Raw genomic sequence first — 25,637 nt, 5'->3', positions numbered from 1 at the left:
CTAATTACTATGGAATTGTCGTTTGATTTAGGGAACTAAAGGTGGTATGGTCAGCCAACTAATGGTAGTCAATACTGTGAAAATCAGTCCTGGGACTGTCATTAAAGCAAGTGTTATAGTTAAGAGAAAGGGAGATGGTTTTTTAAAAGTGTATTTTTATTGATTTCAGAGAGGGAGAGTGAATCATTGACCGCCTGCCTCCTGCACACTCCACACTGGGGATCGAGCCCACAACCCAGGCATATGCTCAACCACTGACCCACGCCATCTGGGCAGGAAGATATTTTTTTATAGCCTATAATTGAGACTGGAGGTTAAATCACTACTAACATATTATATTAACTAAGAGATAGCTGGGATTTTCTGGCCATAAAGAATTGGATGATTTTTTTTTCTTCACACAGTCTTCTGTTTTAACTTAAATCTTTTTTCCTTTCTCAGGATTTTATTTTTAAATTGGCAAACAAAATTAGCAAACAAATCTGTGAGCACACACAAGAAAATGAACTGGATTTTGCATCTCCTTTCTCCACTAGGAAACTAGTGATTAAAATATTAGGTAGAATCAAGTTTCTTGGCAACATCTGATCTTGTAACTAATATGACAGATTGTAATTCTGTTTCCTGAGTTCCACTTGATTATTCCTTTTTTTCTCCAGTTTAGTGTTTGTTTTCATATCTTTGAGTCTGCCTAAGTTCAAGCATCTTTAGTTCTTATAACTTTTTTCAGACATATTGATAACTAACAGCTGTGTTTGTATATTTAGTGGCTTTTCAAATTAGCTTCTTAGTACACAGATGACCTTGTGTTTATTTAGTTGACAGAATTTTTACATACATACATTCTCATTTGACTTTCCTGCTGCAAGATAGAGTCCCCCATTTTACAGAGGAACCGTTCTGTATCTTGCCCAAGGACACACAGTAAGTAAATGACAGAGCTAGGGCACTAACCTGGATATTTTTACTCCAGTTCCAGCTCTCCTCCCCACATTGTTTAGCACAACACAGAAGCAGTCTCCCGAGGGTTCCTTTCCTTTCTCTGTGCTGATGACAATTATTCGCTTTGGGTCCTGCTACCATCTTGCAGCAAGTTTAAGCCACTTGGCTAATAGGGAATTGAGTTACTAATGGTAAAATGTGTAAGAATCTTTGTTCCTTCCTGGCCTTCTGTAGCCATTTTATGACCTAGTCCTTGGTTACATTAGTGGGAGTCCAGAAATCTGGGAGCTTTTTGAGTATATGCAAAGCACAAAATAAACTTTTAATTATTTGACTCTCCCTATCCAAAACCAATTCTATTAAGCTTCTTTATGAATTCTAATTGAAAAATGTAACCAGTGTTTGACTCCTCTATATTCACTTAATAACTGGTATCCAAAGGCCTCAGTTAGAAGCAAGAATCTTAAGTCTACAATGAAGATGTAATATCATCAGTTGTATTTGTTTAACTGTTTATTGATGTTTATTCCTTTTTAAGTATTCTCATGTACTATAACATCTGTTAATAACAATTCCCTTTTTGTTTTCCGCAGAAAAATCCAGAGGAAGACAACTCAGGGAGAACATTAGGTTGGGAGCCGGGGCACTTGCTGCTCACCATCTGTACCGTGCGCAGTATTGAGCAGCTCCTGCCATTCTTCAATGTGCTCAGTCAAGTCTTCAACAGCAAAGTCACTAGCCGATGTGTGGGACACTCAGGGAGCCCTGTCCTCTACTCAAACACTTTCCCTAATACGGACATGAAACTGGAAAACCACAAACCATTTTCCAGCAAAGCCAGGCAAAAAATAGAAGAGATGGTAGAAAAAGATTTTCTGGAAGGAGTGATAAAAACTTGAGCACTACAAATGGTTCCATTTAGTTTAAATGTAAATGTTATCATTTAAAACAAACATTACTCTGAGTTCTATAGTTTTTTTTTTTTTTGTATGTAACAAAACACATTTCAGGTTGTATTTAATTTAAGTATTTGTAAATAAGAGCAAACGTCTGAATGTGGCCTGGATCACGTATAAATATTGTTGGCTCATATTGATTATGGTGCCTAAGAGAGATCTATATATGCATATATAGTTCATTGTTTTACTGTCCTGAGTTGTCTTAAACCTGCAAAATACACACTGCACATTTTTTTCTATTGGCGTCAAGATTGGTTTAATTTAGATTGGTTGGGGAGTTTTTCTTTCTGTTATTAACCATATTTTAGTGCCAGAGGTTGGGTGATGCATTACAATTAGCTTTCTCCCACATACCTTCACTAAGAGGAATAAGGAATAACCGAAGCCTGAAGCCTGGGACATGATCCCTTTACATGTAGCACGTCCACCTCAGTACAGAGATGTACAGCCTCCATATTCCACCTCTGAGCTCCTGACGATGGTAACTGAAGAGGTAAGTCACTTAAAAATCACTCTGAAGACTTTGCTGGAGAACAATTGACTGCAAAAAACATCCTGGTTAGGTAATGGCTACAGAAAAGACATCCCAACATGTTGCTAATAAGATTTAATTTTCCAGCAGCCCTCATGATTTCTTCCCAGCATACATTATAAAGTTAATTGAATCATATATGTAAGCCCCAATATCTTACATTAGTGAGACTGAAACTAGAGGTAAGTTTCATTTAAAAGAAAAAACAACAACGAATTTAACGAGTGTAAGGAATTATTCTGGTAGTGTTTAAGAAAAACAATCAGACCTAGAAACAATCCATTAAGGTGCAGTAAACATTATGGTTATAGATGTGTTTGAACCGTCACAATAATGGCTTTACCGTTCTATAAAAACCTTTCAAAAATCCAGTCTCTCAAGAATGTAAAAATTGTCTTCATAAACCCGGTTGTGGACTTTCTCCAACCCCTCCAGCCAGCTGAAATACTGCCAAGCTCACTTCATGTGCCAGGCTGTCTGCACTTTCCTGAAAAGTACATTAAAGGTGATTAGATGGGAAAGGCTACTTGCAGCTAACCCTGAGGGAAGGGGAGGGAGCTTCCTGATTGTTTCACTAACAAATTCAAATGAAAACTTTTTTTTCATCTTTCAGTAGCAAATTCTAACCACCTTAAATACATGGAAACAAGTCAAAGTCTCTCAAATAAGGTAAGTTCTTAATCAAATCAGATTATAGTTATTCCAAAACTGAATAAATTTAATAAAACATAGTCCTTAAAGGCAAAACACAGCCATAATTATCCTAAGGGTAAGTAACTCTTAAGGCCCCAGATAGCCTCTCCTCACCCCGCCAGGGGTATTTATTCTTTACATTAGAAGCTTGGTGCATGAATTCCTGCACCAGTAGGGTCCCTTGGCCGAGACCAGCTCTCTGACATCCCCTGAGGGGTCCCGAATTGCGGGAGGGCTCCAGGGCATGTCCAGCCCGTCTTGCTCAGTCCTGATCAATCAGCTGGACCCCAGCAGCAAGCTAACCTACCAGTCGGAACGTCTGCCCCCTGGTGGTGAGTGAACATCATAGTGACTGCTCAAACAGCCTTAGCATATTATGCTTTGATTGGTTGAACAGATGACTGGACACTTAGCATATTAGGCTTTTATTATATAGGATTCTGGGATGGCCTAAGACAGGGGTCCTCAAACTACGGCCCGCGGGCCACATGCAAATACAAATATTGTATTTGTTCCCGTTTTGTTTTTTTACTTCAAAATAAGATATGTGCAGTGTGCATAGGAATTTGTTCATAGTTGTTTTGTTTTAAACTATAGTCCGGCCCTCCAACGATCTGAGGGACAGTGAACTGCCCCCCTGTTTAAAGGAAATACTTTAAAAAACAAATTGAGAGTCCAGAGTCAAACATGAATTTCAGAAATGGACCTCAACCCTGATTGTTTTCATGAAACAACAGGATTATGTTTTTGTAGGAAAAAAAACCCAGAAAATAGTTCAACATGTGTCACGCTAAGTACCTATTAGTTATTCATGCCACAATTATAAATATGGCTTTTAGGAAATATAGAATAAATCAAAAGAAAAATATTTGGGGAAAGAATCTAAGTGGGTGTAATTTTGTTCAACTATATAACAACCACTGATGAAAATAATTTTGTAATCTTAATATGAACCTAAAAGGCTCCATAAACAAATATCAGACATTAAATCCTTAATTATCACAGTGAGATTGCAACACTATTAAAATAGTTTTCACCTCCTACTACCACCCCCCACCACCTATGTTATTATTGGATTCTCACTGCACATTTTTTCAATAGAACTGTATCAGCTTACTTGTGAGTCTGCTTCTGCGTAGACTCGGACTATATCTTCTGTACCAGAGGGCCGGACAAAAGCTCGGGAAAGCTTGTACTTCTTCACCAGGTCGTCGATTGCCTCCTGTAGTCCTGGTGGTGTGACTGCTTTCCTTTCAGCATCCGTGGTGCTAATAACTTGCCTGTCTGCAACCTATGCACAAGCATTTCATGCTTGTTATTGTAATTTCATCCCCATTTCAATTTAACAATAACAGCGCTACATTTCAGCTTCTTGTACACAAAGGAAAAGTATCAAATTAAGCATACAATGAAATTACATTAAAATTTTATAATTATTTCTGCCAAAAGCAGGGTTGTTGATATCAACTTTTCTTAGTTTCTTCAGTCTACAAAGAACTACCTTTAGCAAACAGAAATAACATTTCCACATACTGTCTTACAGCTAACTACCACTAAAATAACAGCCAGTAAATACCGTATGACTTAAGTCACTGATCAAATTAGTTTTAAAAAAATCATTTATTATGTGAGAGGATCATGAGAATCTCCTAGTCACAGTGCTCCAAACTAATTTGAACAATCAGCAGCAATTTCTGTGAACTCTGGTGGTGAATGCGTAAACTGGTATAAATCTACATGGAAATCAATTAGCCGTTTATCTTAAATGCCTTTTAAAAATTCTCTCCCTTTGAGCCCACAGATTCTACTCAGCATCTAGCGTGAGGAACTATTTTTACTCGAAATGATAGGCTATCCAGGACGTGCTTCAAAATAATATGGGAATGTGGAGAATGTAGAGGGAACAACTTAAAATCTACTGAAGCTGGGTATACAGGGGTTCATTATTTTGTTCTCTCTATATGTATGTTTTAAGTTTTCCATAATTTTTCAGTGATATATAGTTACAATAGATTTGGAAACCAAATACTTCTCAAAGAATAGAATGGTTAAGAATTATTCTGTAATCTTTAGATATGAAAAAATACAGTTAGATGATATAAGGCATTACTTTCCATGTAATATTTATGTTTAGAATGAAATACGAAACACTTGGGAAACATTTTTATATAGTGAGATTTGAAATAATAGGTTTTAATTTTTAAAAAAGAATTTTAAAATCTTGCTCACACCTTAACTTTGAGCTGTCGGTTTGGAAGATCCGTATAGAGAGCATCCCACTGTTGTATAGTCAGCCCTTTCAGAGCCAAGATTGCCTCGATCACCAGCATGTCAGAAATAGCATCACCGGCTGCCTGCAAGATGGGAGACGATGGAAGGAACCATTCAACTACAAGGAACGATTAGATGTGAATGTGTCTTAGAAAACTAAGTTTCCTGTGCTTCCTGCTCCTCCCCTTATGCAGCAACATTAACTGGTGTGGATAAATTAAATATTAATGAGGGGGAAAAACTAGCTCTTGAAAAACTTGCCTTTAATCTTCCTCCTTAGCTATAAAATGAAATTACATAACTCTTAAGATTCCAGCATTAACATTCTATAATTCAAATTTTTCTTTGTAACTAGATCCCTTTTGAGATATGCCGTGATGGAAGGCATCATGCAAAGTCTTAGAGAAATAGGAGCGTTGGTGTAAGACATATCTGAAGTTGAAGCCATGTTCTGCCACTTATTAGCTCTAAGCCTTTGTTTCTTCATATATAAAATGACAATTATAATAACCCTTCTCTCTATGTTACAGCAAGGTTTTCACAATACGGTATGTAAAGTGCCCAAAATGTGCAAGATGCTCAAATGTTACTTCCACTGCCATTAGTTACACTCAAATTCTACCCAGTCTGACCCATGAGACAACTGATTGTTCTTCCTGAGTTTTGAGAAAATAGGTTTAAAAAAACATATTTAGTCATATATATACTCAGAGGCTGAATCTAATGAAATTTTTCATCAAAAAATGTAGGGCAAGGGAAGCACTTCAATGTTCTGTCATTGTCATTTCAGTGTAAATCTCCACTGTATGGGCCATGGTTGTGAGAAAGTTTGCAGGACTTCACCACTTTAATTTTTTATATAAGCCCACTATTCTGTCCACCTTCTTTATGAATAATGTGAAAGTAACCAAGACCCCACCAGCCCATCAGTTCTAACCTGGTTAAACAAATCAATAATGTTTTCAAGCATCTTAGCAGCTTTCCTTTTCTTATCTTCTAATTCTTCTGCTAGCTGTTTTATCTTCATTTCAGCAGTTTTACTAAACAACACCTGCAATGAGAGGTACACAATCACAAAACTACCCCAGGCCCAGTCATAAGTACTATCATGCTAAACCACTTTTGAAATTCTCAATGAATCTGGAGAAACTAAGGGGAAAAATAATGGCAGCCTTACAATGTATGAAATTAAGATCAAAGCAAAACCCAAAAGATATTACTAAGGAGAAAAAAGGTCCTTTGTGGATTATAAAACCGGTTATTAACATTTAAAGAGCTGATGACAAATAAAATACCACCTTGGCAAAGGTGATCACATACATTATGTTTGTCCCTCAGCCAGTTTAATCAGCTCTGTGCAACCAGGTTTCTTAGGTGGATCTGTATCATTTTACCTGAAGTACATAATTCATTGCAACTAGTATCTTTTTGTCCTAAAATTAAGACTGTAAGCCAGGCAGAAGTAGAAAGCGCACTCCACTCACCTATATCATATTGTGGCAAATAGTGCCGAACTATTTATTATAACATACATCACGTTCCTCAAGATTTCTGTCACTTTGAAATGCCTTTCCCATGATTTTAGTGCCTTCAGATGCCCACCACTGAGGAGGAGCTGCATACCATGCTAGCCACTTGCTAAAATACTTATTTGTTGGTAAACTTGTTTGACTAGAATACAGCCATACACATTCATTTACCGCACACCAGCAGGCCTGACCAGTTGTAACAGACATTATAGTCCCAAAGCCTAAAATATTTACTATCTACCCTTTATATTCATTCACCAACCTCTGCATTAGATCACTGAAGCTATCTTTTAGTTGTATTTTCTAAGAACTTATTTTACTTCTACTTTTAATCATTGCCTCTAGAAGCCAATTTTGAAATTCATGAGGAAAAGTATTTGACTTAGATAAGTTTTTGTGTTGGGCACCTCAAATCTATCTATGAAATGAGGTAAAGTATTAAAACATTTAAAGAAAAATTATGTACTTTATGAATATACTAAAAACCATTTTTACACACCAAAATTGTGAATTTTATGGCAGGTGAGTTATATTTCAAAAAACTTTTAAAAACATTCTGTCTGCTAAGAGCACCATAAAAAAAAAGTATATGCTTACTGCTAATTACATTTCCAGTTGTTTATAACTTAATTCTCAAGCTATCCAACACTTTTCAATTTACTACACCTACTATACTTGTTACCACCTATGGCCAGTTGAACAGAGTATTTTTAAATGATGTATAGACAACCAGCTTATTAAAAAATTAAGATGTGCATTCTTATAAGTAACTATACTGTAAGAACAAATTAGCATTATTTCTTCACTCTCAACGGAAGATCAACCAAATCAAATTCTACTACCATCCCAATAATTTCAACAAAGTAGAATATTACCAATTACTAACCCGATATAGAATCCCCATCATTAAAAAAAAGTGCCAGCTAAAGTTGTAATTGTTTAAGAGAACTTACTGTGCCATGCCCATTTGCTTCAAAATAAATTCCAATATCAAACTCCTGAGCCTTATGATGCAAATGTTTTACACCAGTTTTAGTACAATAGACTGGGACCTATAACACATTAAAAAAAATAACAGCAATTATTCAATCAGCAAATTCATAGTGTACCTACTATTCAGGGATACAATAGGGAGCAACACCTGGGGCTTAATCTAGTGAGGAAGACAAAGCAATTGAAAACAAAGTGGTAAGAGAAGGCACTTAGAAGCACAAAAACAAGGGAAAAGCAAGGCAAGAGAGATAAGGATGGAGGAGTGACACCACGATCTGGTACAGAAAGCTCGATTTAGCTACAGGATGAAGAGTGGCTTAGAGTAGAGGTTTACAAGCTTTTATTATAAAAGGCCATTTCTAGGCTTTGCAACCACATTGTCTGTTACAATTGCTCAACTCTCATTATCTGTGAAAGCAGCCACAGACAATACAAAAACAAATTAGCATGGCTGTATTCCAATAAACCTTTATAAGCAGGCTGGATTTCCCAGCTTAAGAAGGCGCCATTAGGAGTTTTCTAGGATTAATCCCAGTAGGAAATTATGGTGGTTGCACTGGCAACAGTGGTCAAAGTCTTGGTAGTGCAAAACTACAAAAAGACCAAATAAGATGGACATCTGATTGGATTTAGGAGGCCTCAAGAATCATTAGAGCTAAAAGTATTTAACCCTTTGCGGTCCAATGTTATTTTTGGAATTCAAACTGTCTGGTCCAAATTAATTGACAGGATTGAATGTTGAACTTTTTAATGTTCTTATTGCTCGACATTGGACCTGGTCCTAGCGCCTGGTCTGTCGAATCAGCCTCAAGGTTGGACCAAAAAGGGTTAACTTATTAGAAAATGGTTGAAAAGTAACAGTTTCTGATGTATTCAGTTTCTTAAATGGTATCTTACCTATAAGGTATTTTTAAGACAGAACATAGGAATTAAAATAGTAAAACAACCACCTGAATACTGAAAATCCTGTGAAAAGTAGGCAATTGGGCCTAAGGTACTGTACCTTAGGAAGTCCCTTGAGTAACTCTACTGTAAACCACTTTTGCCCCACCCTGAAATTAATCAGATCACAAACTCCAGCCTCCAGATGAGTTTTATTGTGCCTGCTCACTATTTTTCTTAAAATTTATATCAGCTGCCAAGACTTAAAAAATCAGAAATTTACATGAAAATTTCTGTTTCAGCTCCTCACAGCTGGCTTGGGCACACTCTTCCTAGTCCTCACCTGCCCACTGTACTCATTCACTTCAGCTGTCCAGATCCTATAGGAACCTGGCTTCACCATTCCTACTTTAAAATGAGTGGCAAGACAAAAATAGCAAAATGCAGGAACTTATAAAGGGATACACAAAAGTTAAAAAAGACTGCAGTAGCTAGTGAGAAAAAGAATCAAGGCAAACAGACCCAATTTTGGCCACGAACCTCTAACACTTAGAGCAGTGTCATACAGATGGTGGTCATCTGGTGGACATTGGGGAAATAATCAGAAACAGAATCTATCAACCCAAAAAACTTATCCACAAAAGAGTAAGAAGACAGTTTTATTACTGAATAAGCATTAAGCCAGACTAGTGATACACATCATAGTCAATCTGCTAAAAGGCTGCAAAGACAGAAAGTCCCTCTTTTGCATCAGGAACAATTTAATTTTTTAATTTCTAGTTAGCCTTACATGAACAAAGACTCAGCTTCATGCACTACAACCTATTCACTTTTATGAGGGTATTTATTTTCCACACAGAAATATCTTACAGTCTACACTAATAAAAGAGAAACATGCAAATTGCTGTCACTCTGCTACGCCCACCAGCCAATCAGAGTGACTATGCAAATTAACCCAACAAAGATGGTGGTTAATTTGCATATGCGGGCATAGAGCGAAGACTGAAGGCTTCAGCCAGAGTGAAGACTGCTACAACTGGAGGGGAGAAGCCAAGCTTCCCTGCTGTCAGACCAAAGGCCTGGGTCCCGGGTGCCAGAGGAAAACTGGTGCCAGCAGCCAGGGGAAGGAAGGCCTATTGCACGAATCTCTTCGTGCAACAGGCCTCTAGTAAAATATAATTAAGAAACCACCAGAAAATGGAAATGGTACAGTACCTTCATAACATCTTCAAGATACCGTGTTGAGCTTCCATTTGCATATGCAGTTTGTACAACGCCAATATTCAGACTTTCTCCAATCTAGGCAAAAACAATGAAATGACCATGCATCTAAAGCAAAAACACTCCAAAGCAAACATACATTCTAAAGGATGACAAAGTGATCAACAAATTCAGCTGTGCCTTATTTTATGCACTAAATAAATGACTCAATCAAAATTTACATATAGGCCAGAAAAAAAGCTAAAATACTTCTGGGCATTATTTAAAACAATTCTACAAGGAATCTTTTATAAAGAAACATGTGGTTTCTTGATCTGTATCTCTTTAATTTTTTAAATAAAAGTATTTATTGAATTATTGAAGTATATCTTGAAGTAGATCATAATAATTACTTCCCATTCATCCTATAAGGCTAGCCAGAGATTTCCAAAAGATCAAAACAAATCTCTGAGGATGAAATTTCCTATTTAAGCTTGAAGCTTTGGGGATTTATGGTGGAACTCCCATTATTAAAGTGTCAGCTATGAAGAATTCAAAACTTCAAAAAGCTTCAAATCATAAAACTTTGTCAATATAAGGAAGCAAAGAGTAACTTCGAATTCCAAAACCAGTTCTCCAAAGTTGAAATGTCTAGAATAACCATATCTTTTTGTATTTTCCAGCCACACAAGTAAGGAACTTCCCACAAATTGTGCCTTTGAGACATTCAACTGACTGCTATAGAGGCTCAAGAACTATTTCATCAATAAGTCTAGTTTTAAAGGGTAGTCAATCACTCCCTGCCATACCTCCAACAGGAGCTCTTTAAGGAAACTACTAATGAGTGTTGCTATCTTGTCTCCATCAATGAGATGAAAGTGGCCATCTGCATCATAGTAGTAATAAATAATTCTGTCTGCATCTCCATCAAAGGAACAGCATCTTTCATTGGGTTTCATTTCTATTCCTAGTACACAGAATAATTAAAAATGCATTTCAGTCTAAAAAATGGGAATACAACTCAATATTAAAAGTTTTAGGTTTTTTTCTTATTCTAGTTGTAAATGGAAATTTTTTCACTAAAGTATGATCACAGCTGGTCTTATGTGTTACATGTAAACATGTCCACTATGATTATTCATGAAATAGTTAAAATTATCCTTCCAAATAAAAACCAGTGTCTTAATCTTCAACAGTATGCAGGCTTATTGGTAGTTTTTACAGGGTAAATTCTTTCACAGCTAACTGAAAAAGAAGCATTCAAACTCTATGCTGAACTTGACATTATGCTAAAATAATATTCCACTTTATAAGCCAGTTGGTTTGGCAACATAGGTTCCCATATAGTTGTTTAAAAGCTACAGGTATTCCTGAATGCAATTTATCTAGTCCTACTATGTCCTTTACATATAAAAAAAAATCAGCAATAGATGACATATGTGCTTTAATTCAGATAGGAATGATTTTTATTGTTCACACCATCAATAACAAGAAGCTGATGTTTCTATCTCTCCCTCTCCCTCTTAAATCAATAAAAATATATTTAAAAAAACAAAACAGAATTATAGCCCATGAGAGATAAATGGTTTCTGTAATTTGCATAAAATTATTGAAACCTCAGCAACTGTTACAAATTTATTAGATATAAGGATGTCAACATATTGCCAATGCAACATGAAGCAAGTAGGCAGTAAATATGAATTTAAGATTGACTACAGGGTTCAACACAAGCTCCATGAAAGTCAGGGCCTATGGTTTGTTCATACTATAGCCCCAGTGCCTACAGCAAGATAAAAAGCTCATGATTTAGTGAATGGATAGATCAGGGCCTGAGAACTGAGCTGCAGGTAAAGTAGTAGTCAAAACTAGCAATCAATGAAAGGGAGCTTAAATTGGTTAAACTGGAAATTTAAATGCTTACTACAGTAAGGCATAAAGTAACGTTAATGTGAGAAGTCACTAGATAAGGTCTGTAGAATTCTGAAGAATGCAGTCCTGTCTTAGTATGGAGCCACTCTACTGCAGCCAGTCCACGTGACATGAGGTAAAGAGAAGCCAGATTCCAATATTTAAGTGAAATCAAAGCATTTTAAAAATGGCCCTAGCCAGGTAGCTCAGTTGGTTAAAGCGTCATCCCGATACATCAAGGTTGAGGGTTCAATCCCCAGTCAAGACACAAGAATCAACCAATGAATGCAAAATTAGGGGAACAACAAATCGATGTCTAAAATCAATAAACAAAAATTAATAAAAATAAATGGTGGCAACTAATGCAATTAAACACAGACACACATATCAAACAAAATACATTTGCAAACCAGGCTAACAATTCTGAATCTATAATGCAGCTAAATATAGAAACCTCTTACTACAACTACAACCTGAAGAACAGTCTCCCTCCTAACATGCCCACTGTGGAAAACCTGATTCTGGAAACACATAATTCAGCAGGAGCATTCTCTTTCCACAGTGTGTCTAATTCAATAAGATAAAAAATAATGCTACTTACCTATTGCTATTCTTTAGATCAGTGATTCTCAAAGTGTGGTCCCCAGACCAGCATCATCAAAAAGCCCTGGACTCTTGATAGAAATGCAAATTCCTATGCTCTACAAACCCGATCCAGACCTACAGACTCAGAAATTCGGCGGGAGAGCCCAGGAATCAGTGTGTGAACAAGCTCTCCAGATTACCAATTTCTGAGTTTGCTTTCCCACTCCACACGCTGTGAGGAGTCCTGTGACCCACAGGCAGAGTCCATGTTTGGAATGGCACTGAGGAGTAGGAAGGTGTCCAGATGTCTAAAAGTGACACAAAAACCAAATGCATGGCTCCTCATTTGGCCACTTCTGTTTGTAAATGAGATTGGTTTCAAAACTCCAAAAACAATTTTTTTACATACCTTGTGGAGGTTTCTGGTGACTTTTCACAAAGTCAGCCCCACATAAATGATTGAGTTTCCCTGTAGTCCCAACGTTAAACAACTGAATTGACAGCCCCTGGGAGAAGTAGTTTTTCATTTCTCTCAGCTTCAGGGCCCCTATGCCATTTGCACAGTCAACCTTAAGTAACAGGCATTCGTCACCACTGCAGAAAGCCTTAAAGGAAAGACACAGGGAGGAAAATCTCAAGTTCTAAAGATAAGAGTGAATCATAAGGCATGCATACCCATATGTAAACATCTTCCATTATTTCAGTTCACCTATTTTAAATCAAGAAACAAAAGGGCACACATATTTAGATGAAAATCATAAAACATCAAAGTAAAATTTTAAAATACCCTTTTTGAACACTTTGACACAGGAACAGTTTCAATGACTGAATGACTTATGGAAATGGAGTTTGTTAAACAAAAAATTTACTTTCACAGCTGAAAGTCTTTTTTAAAAGTCATTGCTAGAAAAAAAAGGACTGCTCTTGGGGTTAGAGTCTAAAACCCCAGCAGCATAGCCAGATAGAAAAGACAGACATGACACTGTCGTCCCAGAGTTGTGCAAGTGTCTTTATACATCACACACGGGAAGAACGATGTGAGTGGTTTACAGGGATTTACATTAGCTATAGACAAAGGGATGGGAGAAGTGAAGCGGGCCAGTTCTGGATAGGCACAGAGTCCAAGTCAGAGTGTTTGCTCCCTTGGATAGGTTATGGGCAAGTGGGAAGTTCATGCTAAATAAGAGGCAGAAGCTCCTGGGGTTCAAAAATGCCTGGCTATTCTCTCTTTAGAACAATTGCAGGCATAGCACCTGGAAATTAATCTGAAGTTCCAAAAGACACCTGCTAATGTGAGCAGTCTCTTGTTAGCTGGTCCACAGCTGTTAACAGGTGAACCGCTGTTTCTTTCTCTCTCTCTCTGGGTACTGTAATTTAATTTAAACCATCTCATAATTTTTTTTTTGTCAAGCTTTCTTAGATTTAGCCTCAATAAAGCAGGGTTCCTTAAAAATAATATAGTCTATGTCACATGACAGTCTTTCAAAGGTGGGAATGAGCAGTAAAACATCTCTCATAGTATATAACACCACGAGGCATTTTTGCTTGTTCTTTTCTAATTGACAGTCTCCTCTCCTACCCATCCTCATCCCAGAATATAAATTTTATGAGAGCAAGGGCTTTGTTTTGGTTTGCTGTGCCTGACAATAACATACACTCAATATTTATTGATCAAATGAATTAAGCTCCTCAAATCTCATCCAGGTTTAACATGCCAATTCTCTTAACAAGAAAATCTCAACAGTAAGATGCCTCAAGTGTGATATCAATAGCACCTACTTAAGAGTAAACTCGCCCTGGCCGGTTTTGCTCAGTGGTTAGAGCGTTGGCCTGCGGACTGAAGGGTCCCAGGTTCGATTCCGGTCAAGGGCATGTACCTTGGTTGCGGGCACATCCCCAGTGGGGGGTGTGCAGGAGGCAGCTGATCAATGTTTCTCTCTCATCGATGTTTCTAACTCTCTATCCCTTCCCCTTCCTCTCTGTAAAAAATCAATAAAAATATATTTAAAAAAAAAAGAGTAAACTCATCTGAATGAATACTTATAACCACAAGAAAACCACCATGTTTGTTCCCCCAGTGATCTAAGGATGTGTTACATGCCTCGCCAAGTAAATGCCAACACACAGTTAGGATACAAGGACCAGAATTTGTGTAGTCCTGGAAAGAAAATGATACGCCGAATTTTTGGGAAAAGGAGAAGTGACAAACTATGTAATTAACATTCAAGTTTTCACCTGTTTGGTAAGCTCCACAAAGGCCTTGGAGAGCTTCTGGTAGTAGCCTTCTGTGGTTGCCTTCCCATACTGGCCCTGGGTATTCCGGCAGTACACCATGTAGTGCAGCTGCGGTGTTGTCAGCAAGCCGTAATCTGTCACAGAAGGAAAGAAAGCAATGTATCACATTTCTTAATAAAGAAAAAAGTTTAAATGGATTCATACTGAAGGAACTGAAGGTGACAAAATACAGTTCAGAAAACACAAAATGCTAAATTTTAAAAAGCAAAAATATCCACTAAAATCATTACAAGTGCATGTCACATTGTAATTTATAGTAAGAAATATGTATTTGGTCTTTGTCCCCATTCCTGACAGAGCTTCTAAACCCTTGGGATTTCTTAAACAAAGAGAGCAATATGATGTCTTTTATTACCTTAAAAAAGTGATATTTGGGCCCTGGCCTGTGTGTCAAGTGGTTAGAGTTCTGGCCCATGCACAGAAGAGTCATAGGTTCGATTCCAGGTAATTGGCTGCAGGTTCAATTCCAGGCCTGGTTGGGGCTTGTGCGGGAGGCAACCAATTGATATGTCTCTCTCACATCGATGCTTCTTTCCCTCTCTCTTTCTCCCCACTCCCTCCCTTCCATGCTCTCTAAAAAAGCAACTGAAAGAATATCCTTGTGTGAGGATTTAAAAAAAAAAAAAAAAGGGTGACATTTGGAAAGCCCCTAGGTAACCTAAGCATGGAGGCTGATTTCACATGACTAGAGGGTTGCTACCCTCAGCCCTTTCCCCCACCCCCAACTTCAGAGAGGAAGGCTGGAGAAGCTAGAGATTGGATTCAGTCACCAATGGCCAATGATTTAATCATTCATACCCATGTAATGAAGCCGCCATAAAAACTCAGAAGACCACAAGGCCAACGTTCCAGTTGGTGAACATGTGGAGACTGGGATGCTCAGAGCATGGAAGCTCTGAATCCCTCCCCACACACCTTTCCCTACGCATCTCTCCAACCTAGCTGTCCCTGAGTTAAATCCTTTATAATGAACTAATAACCTAGTCAGTAAAATGCTTCTCTGAGTTCTGTGAGCTGCTTTAGCAAATTAACCCAACCCAAGGAGGCTCCAGATTGGTCAGAAGCCCAGACGACCGGGATGAGAAGGAGGTGCGGGGATGGCAATCTTATGGGACTGAGGTAGGATTAAGCACTACCTCCAGGTAGGTAGTGTCAAATTCAGTTAATTGTTTGGTGGTTATAAAAAATACACTTTGAACACAAACTCAATTCTAAAAGAAATATGAACTACTGATAACAAAATCACTCAGTATAGACAAATAAAAAAACACAGAGCAGTACAGAAAAGTTGTAATTGAGTTATATTTCCAGTAACATTGCAAACTACATAATTCAGATGAACACTCCTACAAACAACCAGAAATGCTAGATTAAAAATTTCTTTTTAGAAGTAACTGCAGTACCAACAAGTTGTAGAGGAAGTTGGCCAAAATCTATCTAAACAGAAGAACTCCACAATTAGAGCCAAGGAAACTAGTTTAATTCTCTGGACATTCCTCAAAACTTGAAATTGAGCTATGGTTTTCAGTGCAAAAAAGTCCATGTTGTTCTAAAAGGGGGGACCCAGTAGAAGGCCAGGCCCTCATAAAGCTGAGGCCCCGGAGGACTATTCTTCAGTGCAAACGTGAGTCAAAGTGAATCAAAAGTGAGTCATGGAGGGGAAGAGATCAACCAAGGAACTTGTATGCACAGAGGCATAACCAATGGACACAGACAATGCAGGGGGGCTGGGAGAGGACAATGGCGGGGGGGGGGGGGGGGCGGGCATATGTAATACTTTCAACAATAAATTAAAAAAAAAAAAAAACGTGAGTCAAGACCCGGCTGGGTGGCTCAGTTGGTTGGAGTGTCATCCTGTACACCAGAAAGGTGGCAGGCTTGATTCCCAGTTGGGGCACGTACCTAGGTTGTGGGTTAGAACTCTGGTCAGGGTGGCTACTGGAGGCAGCCAATCAATGTTTCTCTCTCCGTCTCAAATCAATAAACTTCTCCTCAGGTGAGGAGTAAAAAAAAAATAAGTGGAAAGTCCCCTCCCAGAAAACCTGTCTTAGAACTCAGCACAGCAGAGGAAAAACCCACAGCTAAAGAACATAACCACAATCACATGCCTCCCATGGATTTCCAACACAAATTCCCATAACCACACGGGTCTAAAAGAACCTTGTCATCAAAGAACCATGTCATCAACCAGCCAGGTAGTACTCCCAGCAGAAGCAAACATTAAACTCTGCATTCACCATAAACCTCAAAAATGTCCCACAAATAATTTGTTTTTCAAGAAAAACAAATAGCTTATAGTAAAAAATCTAAACACACAAAAAAAAGGCAACATGAGCAAGGAACAGGAGAAATAGATAGCAGAGATAGGCCAGTATCCAATAAATATTCATTCATGAAATCTGTCAACAGTCTTCAAAGTCAGGCACTAGAGTTTGCACTGAAGGTGAAAAGTCATTTAAGTTCTTGGCTGTGGTATAAAGATTAGATGAGAGGAGATGGAGAAACCCCCAAAATAAGTAAAAGCTTAAGTCTAAGGAGAACTGTATAAGGAAGAGAAAAACTATTCCAAAAGGCATACTAAAGGATGAAACAAATTTTATGACCAATATCAAAATTACCAAATAAACATTCACTAAATGACTATTTACAGTTAATAAAAAGCATAACCCCTCTATTCCACTGATCAACCCCAAAACATAGAAACCATTCTTCACAGCTCTATCCTCATCACATCACAAAATCCTTTGGGTTAAATGTTAATTTCAAGTTCCGCCATTTCTCTTGCTATCATTACTCTCACACAAACTTCTGCACAGTTTCCTCACTGGTCTCTTTTCCTTTCTTACAACTTTCCTATCTCTCGCTACACAATAGCCAGAGTGGAGGAGACCCACTGCATCTGGACTAAAACCCAAATCTTTACCATGACCTCTAAGGCTTGGAATGACTTGGCCCTTGCTCACCTCCCTAATCTTATCTTCCAGTAGCTTCCCCCAAAGCTCCTTGTGCTGTAGCTCCGTTAATCTTTTGTTTCCTGAAATACACTGAAGCTGGAGAGAAATGAAGGAAAGGCTAAAAAAAAAACGCCTCAATTTTTTCTAAAATAAAACAGTAAAAAAGTGATGCTTCTAGAGATAGAATCAAAATGTTGAAAATAACCATTCTAGGAAGAACACAGTTTTGGGCAGAGTGAATGTAAAGCAGGGGCAGCCACCTAATGGGGCGTCATTCAGACCAACGCATTGCACACTGCAGGCTGAGCCACTGCATGTCTGCATTTTCTAAAGCAATAGATGAATGCACATCGTGTAGTATGGGTAAGTAGTATGTATAGAAACTTTTATCTCAGCTATACATACAAGCACACATACACACACGTCATGATACCAAATGGGTTTCTTACTATGGGTTGAAATAGTGAAATATAGACTACTGAAGGGTTGTAAAAACAGGCATTCAGAAATGTTTGATGAATAAATGAATGAGTAAATAAAAGAATATACATAGCTGGAGCTATGGCGGTAAAGATGACCACTCAGGCAGAGAGAGAGAGAGAGAGAGAGAAGCGAAGTATGGCCACATTAAGAGAGAGGGTAGAGGAGCACACAGAGAAGACCAACAAGGAACAGTGGCCAAGGAAGCGGAAGCTTAAAGAAAGAGGGAGGCCAAATTATGGACAGCTGCCAAGACATAGACTGAAATAAAAATTTCAAAACATAAATTCTAAAAGTTATTTTTAGGTTGCAGATCCCTTTGAGTATCTCACAAAAGCTATGAGTCCTCTCCCCAGAAACTAAGTGTGTGTGCAGGCAACACTCTGCATACTGTATTAACAGGGACGCAGGGTGTGGGCAGCTTAACCAACCACCACCACCCCCCGCAGGTCCCAGACCCAGGTTAAAAATCCCCACTTTTATAACACCCACTGGATTTGACAATTAGAATTCAGGTAAGTGTCAGGAGGCCTTTCACTGGAGGGGCAAGGATGGAGACTGGCCTGTAGTAAGCGAACTAACGACTAGAGGAGCAAAGAGAGAAGTGAGCTAGGTGAACTATTGGAAGAAGCCAGTTTATCTGTGAAGGAAGGGAAGACACAGGATCTGGAAAGGAGGCTGAAAAGGTGAAGAAAATAAATTTTTAAATGAGAACAATCTAACACTAGGAAAATTCACCTCCAAGCACAATGGGTTCATTGTATTCACAAGGGGCCCAACCTATATAAGAAGAGGATTCTAGCCTCCATTTTGTTGCATTTAATACTTCCTCATTTGTTAAAAATAGGGGGGAAAAACCCCAAACCACTTGTCAAAACTTAAAATCATGATTACAAGTAGACCAAAGATACTTTCCATACCTACATGACAGACAACAGCTGATTCCACACGTGATCAGCCATTAGGGAATGAACACCTGATATTGACAAAAACTCCCTAGGATAGACTTCAAGTAACTTCAAGGAGTTTTATATCAAGAAGTTCAGCCTTACTAAAGACAGCTGTTTAAGATGCTTCCTACATGTAATGAATGTATACATAAAATAAAATATGCATGCCCAGAAAATTTTTTTTTTAATTTTAAAGACTAGTATTTTATATCCTAAAATTCATTTTTAAAAAACTTTGTTTATCTGTACTCTCAAATCTTTCTAAAATAAATATGTATTACTTTTATCATTTTAAAAATGTTTTTTAAATATTAAATTAATTTACAACTTAAGATAACTACATACCATGGAATTGACCTCCTGAAACAGTGATGCCATCTATTACAGACTGTGAAAGTTTCTCACTGCTGGGCCTACGAGACAAAAGAAGAAAAATAGTACCTCCCATCCAGAAACCAACAGGTAGGTGGCTAGTTCTGAAAGCTAATGCTGAAATTATGTGCTATAAATATCAGAATAATAAGGTCATTATATTTGAACTGAAACCTGTCAAGTATGAAAACTCTGAAAAAAATAATTTGGTAGAGTATGAGTAGTCTTTTACAATGTTATTTCTTGGAAAGATACTGGCTTTTAAATGAATTTAGAAAATAGATATAAAGGATGCACTAATTACACCATACCCAAATACCTTGTCAAGTTTGACAATAACTACACATACTGCCTACGAGCAGTAACTAATACTGCAGCATTGGGTATTAAAGTATCAAGGAAATAGAACTCACTTTTCATTTTAAAACATAAGAACAAATTATCTACCTATCTGAAAATAAAGCAATATATAACTGCCTTGTAGAAAAAGATGTTCTGTATCATTTTAACTAGTTAATAGGCAAGAGGCAGATACATGTGGATGGCTTTATTGTGAGATCATTTGCTTCAGAACATAAGTCACCTGGCTATTTCTGCTACCTATACATACCAGTGATCATGGAATCAGTGATAGATGGAAGTCCCTCTGATAACACATTTAAGGGTAAAACACTAGTGCAAAGCATTAAGAAATGGAGTAAAAATTTCCTTTAGAAAGCATCTCTGGCTTAAACCAAATCTTATATAAATGTGAATGCTTGTTTCAAAGCACACTTTTAAGCTAACATTTTACAAAAAAATCTTTTTGTAAAGGAAGGTAAAAGCTGCCAAATATGACAAATTTGTAGAAATAAACAATATTTTACAGTGAACTCCAGCATGGGAAAATAATATAAATATATGGGCCAACAACACAGGATTAGAAAATATATCTCTAAAAATAATGAGTTAAAATCATGTGTTCTTACTCTACAGGGGAAAAAGTAAACCTAGAAATACAGGGGGGAGACATTTGTTAATTCTCTCGTGCCAGGAAATGTATTATTTTGCGTAAATTATTTCATGTAATCCTCACAAAAACCCTGTGTTAGGCCTTATCATCAACATTTTATAGCTGAGCAAAGGGAAGCTCCAAAAGGTTAAAGTGGATAGTAAGTGTTGGAGTTGGTGTTCTGACTCCAAAACCCAAGCTGCAGTGCTGACTTAGTTCCTGTGTCTCCTACAAAGGCCAGGTAGGGGAGAAGCCTCCCGGGGCAGTTCTGTCTTTCTTTCCATTATCATGGTACCAAAACTGTTACAATCACTTATACTGAGTTCCCAAAGCTGCTTGCACCACTAACTCGATGGTCACCTGGTATCTCTACCAATCACGACGAAGGCGTCTTGCTGCAGATCCACGGCAGCTTTCTCACTGATGTCCAGCAGCACTCTCTGCACATCTTGCTCCTCAGCATTTGCCAAACAGGTAGCGTGTTCCTCCCAGGAAGGTGCCAGCATTTCACCCAAAGGATCAACCAATTTGACACCATTGTCTTCCTTAAAAAAAAAACAATTGATAAGCCATCTGTGCATCTTTTTTTTTATGGTAAAAACTTTTATTTATAAACAACCATGTATTCTTTCACCTGCTAGCATTTCAAACATAAGGGAAGAGCCACAGCATATAGTCAATAAAGTGGGTAATGAATAATGATGTTTAGTTAAGAATGTAAAAAGTCTTAGTTATTAACCTTCAACTATTTGTATAGCACATGAGCATCTGTGCATCTTCAAAAGGGTGAGTTGAGGAAGTAAACTCCAGCTGCTTTTTCCCAACAAAAGACAGTGATGGCTGAGAGCTTCACCAGTGACCCTTACTGAATGCCAGGCCCTAGACTAGGTGTTTTGTACTCATTAGCTCAGTAGATCTTCATGACCCCACACACCAACCTAATGATCCCATTATTATTCTAATCTGACAAAACGAAGATTCAGATCAAGTTATTTGCTTATGTTCATACAGCCAAGAAGTGTCAGTGCTGATGGTAAAACATTAAGTCCATCTGACTCTTTCACCCAATAGACTACACTAGCTTTAAATGGCTGCCATCTGTGCTTTAACCACCCGTTAACTAAGGCACAGCTGGAGCAGAGTGAGGGCCTAGAACTCCTTCTCACTATTACTTTCGATTCTAAGCACATCCTGGCCAGTGTGTCAACCAGTGGTGGCACAGAAGCTGAAAACTGACTCCTAATTCTGTCCTGCTCAAATTTCTGGTGGAAAAAAAGTACAGTTTAGAGCAGCGGTCGCCAACCGGTGGTCCGCAGACCACTAGTGGTCCATAAGGTCCGAAAGGTTGGCGATTGCTGGTTTAGAGTGAATGTCAACTGAAGGAAACAGCTCAGAAATGCAATAAATATGAGGTTCTGCCTACAGATCATTAATAAATTACAGAAATTTAGACATGCATTTATAATAATGCACATTTAGAAGTTGGACAAGCAAAGTCCTCGTGTTTTGGGGGAAGAGGTTACAATCCTACATAGCTTTAACTTACTTTTGATTTAGCTACAAAGGCAAAAATCTCAAGCCATAGTAAACAAACAGAAGCATATTATTCAAATCATGTACATGGTGGGGCAAAAGTAGGTCTACAGTTGTTCATATGGGAAATAATACAATAATTAATAAATAATAATACAAGAATAAATTGTGTTTCGCATTCTCACAACTGTTTTTACCCCACCCGTATTAGTGAGCCACAGAATAAGTTTAGCTGTATCAAAAGGAATCTATATTTATAAAAGGCTAAGTGACTCGCGGGTAGCTATGATGCACATTGACCACCAGGGGGGCAGATGCTCAACACAGGATCTGCAGAGCCACAGCAACTTTGCAGAGTGCCATCTCGAACTTTGGGACCCCTCAAGGGGTGTCGGACTGCTGGTTTTAGCCTAACCCCGCAGGCCAGGCCCAGGGACCCCACCTGCCGGAGGGACCCTGCTCACTTCACAGACACCCTGTGAGCCCCAGCACCACCCCAGGAGCCACCTCCTAATTAATTTCCTTTCAATGTGCACGAATCCATACACCAGGCTTCCACTCCTTTGATAAAAACTTGTCATAAACACCAACACCATGAGCCTCATCAACATTTTGTCCAGAGCTCACTTTTGGATCCCTGGAGCCTCCTGTTTGGCTGTTTCTTCAGAACAAGAAACTATTCCCTAGCTATTAAAAAAACCTGCCTGAAAAATTTCAAAATGTACTAAGTCTTTGCAAACTTTTGCCCTTTCCCCACCTTACTTCTAATCTCTCTAATTTCTGTTAAATTAACAGAGGTAAGATTTTTTTATTACTGATACTGTGGCAACTAATTTGGAAGGACATTCTGTTATTTCTCTAATGTGGACACTCCCCCCAAAAATAACAGTCTCATTTCATTCTCTCCACACCCTCTAATGAATCATGAGCCATATGACCACTCATTAAGAAAAAGCTATTTCACATCCAAAGGCACAAAACGACGTGATGGCCCATTCCTAGAATTAGAATTTGAACACTAGGTCAAACTGCTCAACACATTAAGGTTTAGTCTTGTAAATAAAGGTTTGCTTGATCAGAGAACTAAATGCATTACCTCAGGATTGTGTGATGCTGTTACCATGACTCCTATTGTAGATTTTGTCTGTTTTGACCGCAGAACAGCTAATAATCCCATGCGAAACATGACATGATCAAGATGTTCTGCTTTTGTTCGAAATCCCGCAGTCCCATATTGAAGAATGAGTCCACTGGGCTTAGCATGTAATGCTGAGTGTTTTGTAATAGCATCTACATCCATGTCTACAAAATTAAGGAATATTTTTCAGGCATATTAAGAAATCTTTCAAGGACCATTTGCTTCAAAAACTGCCACCCCAAATAGATGCCTCATTTTGAACCTCCCCAAAGAACCATTTTTTAAAAAATACATATTATTTATTTTTTACAGAGAGGAAAGGAGAGGGAGAGTTAGAAACATGGATGAGAGAGAAACATCGATCAGCTGCCTCCTGCACACCTCCTACTGGGGATGTGCCCGAAACCAAGGTACATGCCCTTGACCGGAATCGAACCTGGGACCTTTCAGTCCACAGGCTGACGCTCTATCCACTGAGCCAAACCAGCTAGGGCCAAAGAACCATTTTTTAAGAGAGAAAAGAATGACAGAACAAGTCCTGGGAGTTGGTAGTACCTAGAAAATCTTGCCCCAATTATATTGTCCACTCCAGGGCAGGGGTCAGTTTATCTCACAACTCATCTCCCATTTTGGCTCTAGGGATATCCCTGGACCTGGGTTGAATTTAAAATGGTTCACTCTCAACTAAAATGAAGATTCCACAGCAAGATTCCTAGACTCCTACAAGATCAAAAATCACCTCATTTACAAGTGGAACAGCTTCAGCCTGGGCCTCAGTTAAATGAGCTAAATTTACGATGGGTAATTGATGACCCTAAAGCCCAAGGTCGTACTCTCAAGGGGACTGGACCTACATACCCAGAACATGTGGGAAATCTGTGCGGTTCTTTTGTAATTCTTCCGAGCCTACAGAGACTATTCCCAGATGAGAAACAAAGGGTAAGAGTCTCCTTCCTCTCCAATACCTTACAGGGGGTGGTTCCAGGACACACTTCTAAGTTAAACTCTGGCCCAGCCAGGTGGCTCCCTTGGTTGGAGCACCCTCCCACACACCAAAAAGGTTTAGGGTTTGATTCTGGTCCAGGGCACACATCTAGGTTGCCGGTTCCATCCTGTTGGGTGCATATGGGAGGCAACTGATGTTCCTCTCCCCCTCCCCACCCGCTCCTCTCAAATTAATGAACATATCCTTGGAGAAGGAAGGAAGGGAGGGAGGGAGGGGAAAGGAAAGGAAGGAAAGAAAGGAAGCTCTGAAACTAACAACATCTTCCTTTTACCTTTAATTTTAAAAAATCAAACATTGGCCCTTAGCCCTCTAACTTTTCTTAGTCCACTTGGCCACGTCCTCCTCTGGGATAGTCCCATTCCCGGTGGGATGGGAATGTGTGCACTGCTCAGTCCCTGGGTCAGCCCCCCTTCCAATCAGCCGTGAGAGGAGCAGCAGCCCCCCAGCTGCCAGCCTCCCGGGCAAACCTGGCAGGTGCGGGCCGCCTCCAGCAGCCGCGGTGGGCGAGCACCGCCAGCAAAGCCCGTCAACCTTGGGCCGGTGGAGGACCTTGCCTGCCATTTGTGAAGCACAGCTGTGCAGCGCTCTGAAATGAGGTGTGCCTGGATCTTGTTTCCTTTATTGCCCTTAATTGCTTCAATGAACAAAAGTTAAAGGAAATGGAGGAAAACGTTTTGTTCGGTTGGAAGAAAGCTGGCGCTCGCCAAGCTGAGTTATCCCGTCCAAAGTGATCAAACCTCTTTCCCAAGCATGACCACGTTTTGTTAAAAATTGACCCGTGGGTAATGTATCACGGTTATTCATAGGGCGTAAACCAGCCAGCCCTGTAAGTCCAAAAAGCCTCTTTATTATTATTAAAGATGCGTCCACCCCTTCGTGCGTTTCACGTGCTGAAACGACTTTGAATGGGTACGTGAACGCTTTTGTTAAAAGTCCTTCCAAGTCCAGTGTCCACGCTGAAAAAGTTAAGCGTGTCCCCACCCCCCGCTCCATTCCATCGTCAGCACCCGGGCTGTTCCCTTCCCCTCCGGCCGGAGGCCCCGAGGCCCCGAGACCCCCGCCCAGGCCCGTGGACGCGCCGCCCCGCACGGGACCCTCGGGCCGGCCCGCCCGCTCCCAGGCACAGCGGCGGGTGGGTGTGTCCCGCGCGCAGCAGGTCGGTCAGACCGTTAACCCACCCGCCAGCCCATGGTCGGCCGAAGGCCCGTGGACCGGAACGTGCCCTCTCGCCGCCGCCCAGCCTCGGGGCCCCCTCACCTCGGCCTGAAGACTCGCCCGCGCCCGCGCCCAGCGGAGAAGCTGCCTCGCAGCGCGCCTGGTACCACCCGGGCGCTCTTGGAACCCGCAGACGTGGCCCTGCGTGGCTTCCGGCACGTCGCCACGCCTCCCGGCCAATCACGGCGGGGGAGGGTTCGCTGGCCCCG

The 25,637-nt window shown here is 39.5% G+C and overlaps 2 protein-coding genes across 9 annotated transcripts in view; one reads left to right on the top strand and one right to left on the bottom strand.

Moving 5' to 3' along the window:
* The window catches only part of DOP1A (DOP1 leucine zipper like protein A), a 113,442-nt gene extending 111,302 nt beyond the window's left edge, over positions 1 to 2,140 (top strand). For all 8 annotated transcript variants that reach the window (XM_070418177.1, XM_070418174.1, XM_070418178.1 and 5 more), the window contains one exon: positions 1,536 to 2,140. In XM_070418177.1, coding sequence (XP_070274278.1) covers positions 1,536 to 1,841 — 306 coding nt within the window. In that variant the 3' untranslated portion in view covers positions 1,842 to 2,140. The remainder of the gene's footprint in view (positions 1 to 1,535) is intronic.
* Positions 2,141 to 2,493: 353 nt separating this feature from the next.
* On the bottom strand, positions 2,494 to 25,546 carry PGM3 (phosphoglucomutase 3). The gene is made up of 13 exons (XM_070418181.1): positions 25,471 to 25,546; positions 23,166 to 23,371; positions 20,897 to 21,081; positions 19,519 to 19,586; positions 14,730 to 14,863; positions 12,904 to 13,099; positions 10,811 to 10,968; positions 10,017 to 10,100; positions 7,880 to 7,978; positions 6,335 to 6,448; positions 5,358 to 5,480; positions 4,244 to 4,417; positions 2,494 to 2,920 (listed from the first exon to the last, which is right to left on the bottom strand). Exons 2-13 carry the CDS (start codon positions 23,367 to 23,369, stop codon positions 2,831 to 2,833), a joined length of 1,629 nt encoding a protein of 542 aa, XP_070274282.1. The 5' UTR covers positions 23,370 to 23,371; positions 25,471 to 25,546; the 3' UTR covers positions 2,494 to 2,830.
* Positions 25,547 to 25,637: the final 91 nt, after the last annotated feature.

The sequence above is a fragment of the Myotis yumanensis genome, unplaced genomic scaffold (genome assembly GCF_028538775.1).
Source record: "Myotis yumanensis isolate MYYU_CA2020_CCGP unplaced genomic scaffold, mMyoYum1.0.hap1 SCAF_6, whole genome shotgun sequence".
Taxonomy (NCBI): Eukaryota; Metazoa; Chordata; class Mammalia; order Chiroptera; family Vespertilionidae; genus Myotis; species Myotis yumanensis.
Note: the sequence above shows the minus strand (reverse complement) of the source record. Positions and strands in the feature narration are given on the sequence as shown.

What these genes read in the sequence shown, in the direction of transcription:
- PGM3 (XM_070418181.1), bottom strand. Translation starts at nt 23,369, where the DNA reads ATGGATGTAGATGCTATTACAAAACACTCAGCATTACATGCTAAGCCC. An exon ending in CAGCATCACACAATCCTGAG is followed by an intron (nt 21,082 to 23,165) that starts GTAATGCATTTA and finishes TTTTTTTTTAAG; the next exon opens with GAAGACAATGGTGTCAAATT. An exon ending in TTCAGGAGGTCAATTCCATG is followed by an intron (nt 14,864 to 19,518) that starts GTATGTAGTTAT and finishes CTTCTGTGACAG; the next exon opens with ATTACGGCTTGCTGACAACA.